The sequence below is a fragment of the Phacochoerus africanus genome, chromosome 15 (assembly GCF_016906955.1).
Source record: "Phacochoerus africanus isolate WHEZ1 chromosome 15, ROS_Pafr_v1, whole genome shotgun sequence".
In the NCBI taxonomy this organism is placed as follows: Eukaryota; Metazoa; Chordata; class Mammalia; order Artiodactyla; family Suidae; genus Phacochoerus; species Phacochoerus africanus.
The window spans coordinates 40,569,246-40,579,457 of NC_062558.1; the positions used below are offsets into that span (position 1 = coordinate 40,569,246).

General features: G+C 45.8%; 1 protein-coding gene across 1 annotated transcript; it reads right to left on the minus strand.

The window, feature by feature from the left end:
* Positions 1 to 1,202: 1,202 nt before the first annotated feature.
* SRSF9 (serine and arginine rich splicing factor 9) lies at positions 1,203 to 10,151 on the minus strand. The gene is made up of 4 exons (XM_047760011.1): positions 9,816 to 10,151; positions 6,493 to 6,653; positions 4,831 to 5,003; positions 1,203 to 1,690 (listed from the first exon to the last, which is right to left on the minus strand). Exons 1-4 carry the CDS (start codon positions 10,001 to 10,003, stop codon positions 1,547 to 1,549), a joined length of 666 nt encoding a protein of 221 aa, XP_047615967.1. The 5' UTR covers positions 10,004 to 10,151; the 3' UTR covers positions 1,203 to 1,546.
* Positions 10,152 to 10,212: the final 61 nt, after the last annotated feature.

Genomic DNA, 10,212 nt, shown 5'->3' on the forward strand with positions numbered 1-10,212 from the left:
CTACAGCCACAGAAATGTGGGATCTGTGCCACATCTGCAACCTACATCACAGCTCATGGCATACCACTGAGTGAGACCAGGGATGGAACCCACGTCTTCATGAATACAAGTAAGGTTTGTTACCAGTGAGCCATGATGGGAACTCCACGTTTTGTTTTTTAAAGCTCAGATACCAAGGACAAATGAGACAAATTTAGGAATGAAAGTGATAGAACCAAAACTTAAGAATTTTTTTTTTTTCCTAACCAACTGCCAAAGTTGGTTTTGGGTAAGAATTTCCCGATGATCTTTATGCTGGTGCCCACTTAAAAAAGCCTTCCTGTAGTTCCTGTCGTGGCACATCGGAAATGAATCTTACTAGGAATGGGTTCGATCCCTGGCCTTGCTCAGGGGCTTAAGGATCTGGTGTTGCCGTGAGCTGTGGTGAAGGTTGCAGACACAGCTTGGATCCTGTGTTGCTGAAGCTGTAGGGTAGGCTGGAAGTTGTAGCTCCGATTTGACCCTTAGCTTGGGAACCTCCATATGCCACGGGTGTGGCCCTAAAAAAGCAAAGTAAACAAAAATAAAAAGCCTCCCCATTCCCTTCTCTTATCTGAAATGCTCCCCTTTTCCTTTTTTTGCCAGACCCATGGAACATATGAAAGTTCTTGGACCAGGGATCAAATCCAAGCCACAATGATGACCTATGCCACAGCTGGATTTGATCCCTGCCACAGTGGTGGCAATGCTGGATCCTTAACCCACTGCGCCAGGCCAGGGATCAAACCCTTGCCTCCACAGCAACCCAAACTACTGCAGTCGGATTTTTAACCCACTTTGCCACAGAGGGAATTCCTCCCCTTTAAAGCAGATTAATTTACACAATTAGCCTTGAATTATAAGAAAACCCTGAATCTACCCTTGGGATTGAAGTTCTCAAACCACTATCAGAGCAACTACCTTTATTCCCAAATATAGTAATCCACTTCTGCTCTTTACCAGTTGGGTACAAGTTGCCACTACAACTGAAAGATTTTGGGGTGGTTTTTTTTTTTTGGCTGTACCCATGGCGTACAAAAGTTCCAGGGTCAGGAACAGCAGTGGCAACACCAGATCCTTAACCCAGTGCACCACCAAGGAACTCTGATTTTTTTGTTTTAATTTATCAGTGTGCCTCTTTGGTGAAAACTATGAACTTAATCAAAGACAACCACACACATCAATTACTAAACGTTTAAAATATATTTCTAAACAGAATGGGCCAACTCAGTCACAGTAACTGCTGATCTCCATAGAAGAGCAACCCACAAAGATACAGCACTGATTTTTTTCCCATAATCAGGGGTGAAAAATATACAACTTGTTTCTGAACCAAAACCACCATTTCTGCAGTTAAAAATGTGTTACTGCTAATATGGCCCTGGTAGAAATTACGTAGTTTTATTTCCTTAAAAAAAAATTAAAAAAATTTCCTAAGACACTAAATCATTAATCTGGAATGTAGATTCTGAGCATAAAGCAGCTCAGTTCACCTAAAAAATAAAGAAAAAAATTCCCATCACCTGTCTCAGTAGGGTCTGAAAGGAGAGAAGTAGTGTGGGGAACCCCTGCTTTGGTATGGAGAATCACGGCCCCTTGACCCAGACCGAGACCGTGAGTAGCCATAGCTGGTGCTTCTCTCTGGATAAACTCGGATGTAGGAAGTTTCACCCTGAAATTCAAACAAAAAAGTAAAGAAAAAATAAGACCCAGATGAATAAAGCACACCAACACCTAACATGGCTGCCTAACAATAATAGTTAAGTATTGAGCACTTACTGTTTGCTTGGTGCAATGTTATCTCATTAAACCCTCACAATAGTGCAGGAGGTAGGTATTCTTCCTAGCCCATTTCAGGAATGAAGAAAAATATTAGCTGCCCCAGGTGACACAATAAGTTACAAGATGACTATGTATTAAATACTCAAATACTAGCTACCACTGTTAACATATCTGAATTACTGTCACTAACCCCCAGAATCTAAGAACTGGAAAGGATCTGAGGTTAGATATATAGTTCAATCCCTTGCCACTTCATATGCATTTCTGGATGGGCACCTATGGAAGGAGCAAATATGGATGCAGCACTTCCCAAGACAGGATGTGAACTAGATGCTTAGTTATCTTCATAATTTAGCTAAATTACTGTCACTATCCTGCATATGGAGGAACCAGGATTCAGAGTTATTTCGGCTAAAATGTTAATAAGCAGCAGAGGAATCATGTCCAGGTTGGACTATCTCCATGCCTTCTGCCCTCAGCCAGTATTCTCAGATCTAATGATGTTAAGATAAAAGAATCGGGATGCTTTTTCCCTCAATGAAGTCAGTACTTTTTTGTTTTTTGCATATGGAGGTTTCCAGGCTAGGGGTTGAATTGGAGCTGCAGCTGCCAGCCTACACCACAGGCACAGCAAAGCCAGATCCCAGCCGCATCTGCGACCTACACCACAGCTCACGGCAACGCTGGATCCTTAACCACTGAGCAAGGCCAGGATCAAAACCGCATCCTCATGGATATTAGTTGGGTCCATAACCACTGAGCCATAATGGGAACTCCTGAAGTCAGTAATTAAAAAAAGAAAAAAAAAAAACACCTTTTTTTTTTGTCTTTTCTAGGGCCACACCTGCAGCATACGGAGGTTCCCAGGCTAGGGGTCTAATCGGAGCTGTAGCCACCGGCCTACACCAGAACCACCGCAACACCAGATCCAAGCCACGTCCGCAACCTACACCACAGCTCATGGCAACACCAGATCCTTAACCCACTGAATGAGGCCAAGGATCGAACCCTCAACCTCATGGTTCCTAGTTGGATTCGTTAACCACTGAGCCACGAAGGGAACTCCTAAAAAGTTTTAGAGGTTTTTTAATGTTACGGTCGCACTTGTGGCATATGGAAATTCCTGGACTAGGAATCAAATCTGCATCACCGCAGCAATATGAGCCACTTAAGTTGGATTCTTTTTTTTAGGGCTGCACCTGTAGCATATGGAGGTTCTCAGGCTAGGGGTCAAATCAGAGCTTTAGCCCCCGGCCTACAATACAGCCATAGCAACACCAGATCCAAGCCACATCTACAACCTACACCACAGCTCATGGCAACACTGGAACCTTAACCCACTGACTGAGGCCAGGGATTGAACATCATCCTCATGGATACTGATAAGATTTGTTTCCACTGAGCCATGACGGAATTCCTGAAGTTGGAGTCTACTATTTATTTATTTATTTATTTATTTTCGTCTTTTTAGGGCCGCACCTGTGGCATATGGAAATTCCCAGGCTAGGGGTCGAATTGGTGCTGTAGCTGCTAGCCTACACCATAGCCATGTGGTATCTGAGCCATGTCTGTGACCTACACCACAGCTCTCAGCAACGCTGGATCCTTAACCCACTGAGCAAGGCCAGGGATTGAACCCACGTCTTCATGGACACTATTCAGGTTCGTTAACCACTGAGCCACAACGGGAACTCCTGAAGTTGTATTCTTGACCCACTGTGGGAATTTCCTTCAATGAAGTCAGGAATTTGAAGTACCTTTACTGAGGCCCTGCTTTGCAATATAGCTGAGGACCAAGTGCTGTTTTGTCTCTGCTACAAATTCAAGCCCCAGAGGACAGACTGAGCAAAAGCACTGTTTAAGCCATGCAGACTCCAACTCTTAGTTAGGGAATTCTATGAATCCTCAGAAAAAGATATGGGGAGTTCCTGCTGTGGCACAACAGGATCTGCGGTGTTTCTGGAGTGCTGGGATACATGTTTGATCCCCGGCATGGCACAGTGGGTTAAGGATCCAGTGTTGCAGCACCTGCAGCTCTCCCTGACCTGGTAACTCCATATGCTGTGGGGTGGCCAAAAAAAAAAAGAAAGAAAAAGGCCTAGAAAATCATATCCCCAGACATGCCTAATCCCCATAGCAAGTCAAGACAGGATAACCAAAACAAGTGTCCAATTGGTAGTCTGCTATCTGATCTCAATGATATCAAAAGAATAGTCACCATTTGAATCAAACCGAAAGCACCGGCTACCTACTTGAAAGGAAGGACATCGAGAGCCCAGTCCCCAGGGTGAGGTGATGAATTATAAAATGCCAAGGGCTCAAGTTTCAAAGAGGCTCCACTTTGGGAAAGACAAAGTGAAGTGACAACTCAACACTGACAACAGTACCAAGAAGGGCTGAGACAATCAGGTTGGCCTGCAGAGCGCAGAATAGACCCAGAGGAGGGGGAGCCATAATCATTAGGTTCATGGAGCGACAATGCAGATGAAGCCAGTTGTGAAAGGGTGTTATCACCAAATAGATCTGCATTATCAAAGACTGTACCAGTATTCTCTCCAGGTTAAAAATACCATGACTGCAGACCTCTCTCTGTTATGACCCTGCAGGGCCTACGCATGATGAATTCCTTGGCTCTGTCCCCTTAAAATAGATCTTTAGGAGTTCTTGTCATGGCGCAGCAGAAACAAACGGACTAGGAACCATGAGGTTGCGGGTTTGATCCCTGGCCTTGCTCAGTGGGTTAAGGATCCGCACTGCCGTGAGCTGTGGTATAGGTCACTGACACGTCTTGGATCTGGCATTGCTGTGGCTGTGGCGTAGGCCGGCAGCAACAGCTCCGATTAGACCCCTAGCCTGGGAACCTCCATATGCCATGGGTGCAGCCCTAAAAAGACAACAACAACAACAAAAACATCTTTAGTGATACTGTGAAGACATCAAATGGTAAATGCATGGCCTGTTGCTACTTTGTCAAGGTCAGCTTTAGGTGGAGTGATCTGAGTACAAGCTCAACAGAAGGTGGGGACCCACCTCATGAGAGCGGAATTTGGTGTCATCCAGTTTACGCAGGGCATATTCCATGTCTTCTTTTCTGAGATATTCAACCATCCCCATTCCATCTTTCTGCACATCCGCGTAACAGACGTCCCCAGCTTCTCGCATGTGATCTTTCAGGTCCTGCCAGCTGCCTGATGGAGGAAGTCCTAGGCATGGAGAACATAAGAGAAGAGGCCACATCCTTCATCCATGTTAACTACCTGATAAGAGCCATCAAGACCTAGGGTCTCTTCTCCATCAATCACTACTTTTAAATCCTAAGGGTCCCCAAATCACAATTTTCCATAAGGGACACAAAACCAGAGAAGAGCAATAAAGTATGTGTGGTAAACCACCATAAGAAGCTGGACCTAGGGTAATCTTCCAGGCACCAAGCCTTTCCAACAGAGCAAGAAGTCCGTCCCGTTATAGGTTTAGCATCACTAACAATTCAGAATCTCTCCTTCCTTGTCCTTTATAATTAGTAACTCCCAAGATTTTGACTTTTAATTTTTTCCATTATAAAATTTATTGGTACCAATTATTTCTTGCCTGACTGGGTTCCCAGGACATGGGAAATTTGAAACTATCAAATAAAATAACCAAACTATGGCTGAAATAACACAACAAAAATTTAAAGTTTGCTTCCTTGCAAGTGTGAATGACTGACAAACTAGACAGAGTACCTCTTAAAAGATCACCAACACTCCTCAATACAGTGGGGGGAAAGGTAAGACTCAGACGCTAAAACTAGTCGGGAGTCATACAACCCTACCTGATGTCATGAAAGGGAAATGTGCTCCTGCTCTCAAAGGCTGTGTTTACCGGTCACAGCTCAGGACTGCAGCCATTTCCTAATAGTTTTCTAAGCAGGATTTCAGAGCAGCATGGAGAGAAAAAAAGATATGTATGACATCCTGAAGGAGGGAATAGAGTTCTGGGGTTAAAAAATTACAAAGGGACACAGATAGGCAGATACTCACAGTATCACTCTTAAGCACCATGGTCTGCTGTGCAACACTGACATCTAAGAAGGTGCCAGGTGCCTCAACACATTTCATTCCACCAGGGCCCTAAAACACCCCTGTGGAAGACCCCAGGTTTTTACCAGTGTGTTAATATTTCAAAAAGATGAATAAACCTCTAAGCATTTCATCACTTATCAACACTAGACATTTTGTTCTATACTTTGCAATACAATCCCTAAGATTCTAAGGGTTTCTGTCTGTTTGTTTTTGGTTTCTTTTTTACAATAATTCCAAAACCACCACAAAATCTGGCCTATTTTAAGATCCAAGGCTAGGTAGTTTGTTCAAATCTGGCTTTTGGAATATCTTTCTAGCAAGTTGGATACCAGGGCACATTGTCTTTAGAATTCCAGTTCAAGGGGTTTTGCTATCATCTTCCCTTCCAACACCAGAAAGTACTTTATATGAAGCAAGTTTATGTTCTACCAAGCTGCACTATCAGTGAAATTTCATTGGCAAGGTACCTGCCTCACTGGCTGGGCTTTAGACTGTCACTGTATATGGGCTGTTGAAAAGAAAATCCCACATATACCACGTACTGAAGAATAACAGCTAACATTTCTTGAAGGCCAGACTCTGTACTAAGTATTTTACATGCACCATCTCATTCAGTTTGAAAGGAACATACCTGAAACAAGAACTCGGAAATCAGATCTTCTTGTAGGAGGCCCATTCCTCCCACCACGGGGCCACCCACCCCGACCTCCATAAGTCCTGGGGAACTCCACACGAAGGCGACACTGGCCATAATCATAACCGTTCCTTCCATAAATGGCATCTTCAGCATCTCTGCAAAGGAAAGTTTGGAGTTAGTGCTGCTCAGGAGAGCCAAGTGACTTGCCAGTGAATGGCAAGAGTAACAAGTATAAAAGAAAATCTCAAGTAAGGAAAAAAAAAAAAAAACACACACACACTCAAAAGAACAAAACTCTGGAATCTGATGCACTACTGCTTTAAAGACCTTTCACAATATTGGCAATAACTTTACAACTGTCACACAGGGTTCTCTAGGTATGAAATGATAATGGATAGAAAACAGATTAAGAGGACTAATTCAGAAAAAAATAAAGGGAGTTTATTTGCCAACAAAAAGAGTTCCCGTCGAAGCTCAGCAGCAACAAACCAACTAGTATCCGTGAGGATGTGGGCTCAACCCCTGGCCTTACTCAGCGGTTTAAGGATCTGGCATTGCCGTGAGCCGTTGGTATAGGTCGCAGACGTGGCTCAGATCCTGAGTTGCAGGGGCTAGCTATATGTAGGCCACACAGCTCCGATTTGACCCCTAGTTTGGGAACTTCCATATGCCTCGGGTGCAGCCCTAAAAAGACCAAAAAAAAAAAAAAAGCCAATAAAAAAACAGTGTTTCTCTAATCTTGGTGAGCTGTTTCTCAGAATGCGCACCACACACTAGTCCTTTAATATTCTTCCTCAAGGCCTAGTATCATCACGTCCATAGAAAGAAAAACTCATTTAAAAAAAGGTAAGGCTCAGGAGTTCCCGTCATGGCTCAGTGGTTAACGAATCCAACTAGGAACCATGAGGTTGTGGGTTTGATCCCTGGCCTCGCAGGGATCCGGCGTTGCTGTGGCTGTAGCGTAGGCCAGGAGCTACAGCTCCGATTAGACCCCTAGTCTGGGAACCTCTATATGCCGTGGGTGCAGCCTTAGAAAAGACAAAAAACAAACGAACAAACAAAAAAGACCAAAAAAAATGCTATTAAAAAAAAAAAAGGTAAGGTTCAAAAGACAAAGGAAAATTAGTGTTTTGTGAGGAATTTGGAATTCCCTCAAGTGTACCTTTTCAGCATGGTTTGGAATATTAAATTGTCAAAACCATTCTTTGGGTACAGTTTCCCCAAAAAAGCTAAACATCCAATAGAGTAATGCTTTTAACTCTTTTCTAGGGTGGTAGAGAAGGAAGCCAAGTTGGTTCTCTTGTATTGACAGGAGAAAGAATGCCATCAGGGGTTGGGAGGACAAGCAGAACCAAAGATGGACTAATGAAGGCATCATTCGGTTGTCACAAGCACATAATCACTTACCAAGATTCTAGTCACAGGATTAAAAGCAAGGAGGACCACAACCAGCTCAACCCTAGCTATATTCAAAACATAGTGGGAGAGAGGCAGAACTGCTAGGGTTTAAGATCTTACTATGAATAAAAATTGATCTCAGTTCAAATCATTCTTCTGCTACTTACCAGGCTGTGTCTAGGTAAGTATGTGATCAAGATTTTACAATTAGGAGTTCCCGTCGTGGCGCAGTGGTTAACGAATCCAACTAGGAACCATGAGGTTGCGGGTTCGATCACTGCCCTTGCTCAGTGGGTTAACGATCCGGCGTTGCCGTGAGCTGTGGTGTAGGTTGCAGACGCGGCTTGGATCCTGCGTTGCTGTGGCTCTGGCGTAGGCCGGTGGCTACAGCTCCGATTAGACCCCTACCCTGGGAACCTCCATATGCCGAAGAAGCGGCCCAAAGAAATAGCAAAAAGACAAAAAAAAAAAAGTTTTTACAATTAAACGTGAGTAATATGGCCTGTCTCATAAGGTTTTTTATAAGGATTAAATAAGATACTATGTGTGGAGTGCTTTGCTTGAAACTTGGCATTTAGTAATATCAAAAGATAACTTTTCTACTATGAAAGGAATGAGGGAAGATGACAATGAGGCATGTCATATAGTAAAACTGTATTCAAAGGAGCAGAAGAGGGGAGTCAAATTCTACCTTCCCTTAGTAGTCCTCTCTTTTATCAATTCTAAATCCTCAGTTTCCTCATCTGTAAAATGTGATTAAAAGCACCTATTTTATAGGCTGTTGAAAATGCTAAATAATACATAACATGGTGTATGACACATAGCATCAGTTAAAAAAAAAAATCCCAGAACTGTATTACTAATTAATAGAACTGCAACCTTTTCCACCTTAGGTGTGAAGATGCCTAGTTTCACTTTTGAGGCAAATGATAAGACACTAGGGATGAACTGTCAGAATCTTCAGCCATCAAAACCTCAAGATGCGTCCTGCCTCCCCATCTCCCGAGGCTCCCCTTGCCTCCTACCACCACCCCGGACCCAGGGGCAGTCTTCGGAGTGAAGCCCACAGGGCACAGACTAGGCAACGTGCTTCCTGAGACAATGCTAAAAAATGGAGAACGGGTTTGGATTTACCCCGAGTGAGGTAAGCAGCACAGTGCAGTGACTTCTAAGAACCACCAACCTCAGTTTTGAAAGTCCTCAGGCCTTTTCTGGGCCAAGGGCCGACACTCTTTACAAAACCAAAGATTCCTTCGAGCTGGTTTCAGGATCGAGAGCTTCCAACTCCCCGGGGCCCTTAGCATCCAGAGGTGCCTCCCTCATTAGAGAAGACAGAGTGACATCAGAGATGCCAACAGACTGTTTTAGAAGTTTCCCTAAATCCCTGATGCTTTTATAAGAACGAGTCCCTGAGGCTGGCGATCTGTTCCATCAAAAGCCCCCTCGAAAGGCATCCATACCCCCGCACCAAGCTCCCCGCCAACGGAGAGTTCCAGCTGGGGGTGGGGTGGGGTGGCCAGGGAGGGCGACCGACTACTTCTGCTCCTCACCCAGTCCTCTCCCGGGCCAGCTCAGGGGCCAAGCTTCCCAAGCCTTGGGCCGCTACCCGCGAAGGGTGCTTGTCCGGCTGTGAGGGAGAGAACGCCCGTCTGTACTATCGCGGAGGCCGGTCTGGGCGGGCTTGGGCCCTCACAAGATCCGCCTTTTATGTTTTTAAGTAAAGTAAAAAATAATAACAGAGGAAGTGACGACGGATTAAAGGACGGCCCAGAGTCCCGCGGTGAGAGGCCTCAGCCTCCACCCGGGGGCGCCGTGAAGGGTCTACGGCGCGGAGGGAGGGGAGGCCCCGGAAAGGGATGGGGGATGAGGGAAGGAGGGGGCACAGGGCCTTAGGCCGGCGGGCGGTGCGGGGGCCTCACCGGGGGTCCTCAAAGCGCACGAAGGCGAAGGGCACGAGGCCGTGCCGATTCTTGAGCTCGATCTCGCGGATGCGGCCGTACTTGTAGAACAGGTCCTCCAGGTCCTTCTCGCGCACGTCTGTCGGAAGGTTCCCCACGTAGATGCGCCCGTCGCCCTCGCCGCCGCGTTCGTCCGCCCAGCCCGACATCCGCACCGCCCGACGCCGCGGGCCCGCCGCAGCCCACGTCGCCGCCGCCGCCGCCGCCGCCTCAGCCGGGGTCCCCCCGCAGCGTCCCCGCGGGCTCGGAGGCACTTAGCCGCACAGCATTGTGGGAAGGCGAGCGGAAGCGAAGGGGTCGGAGGAGGCAAAAGGAACCCTCTTAAAGGGGACGCGGCCACAACGACTGCGCGTGCGTG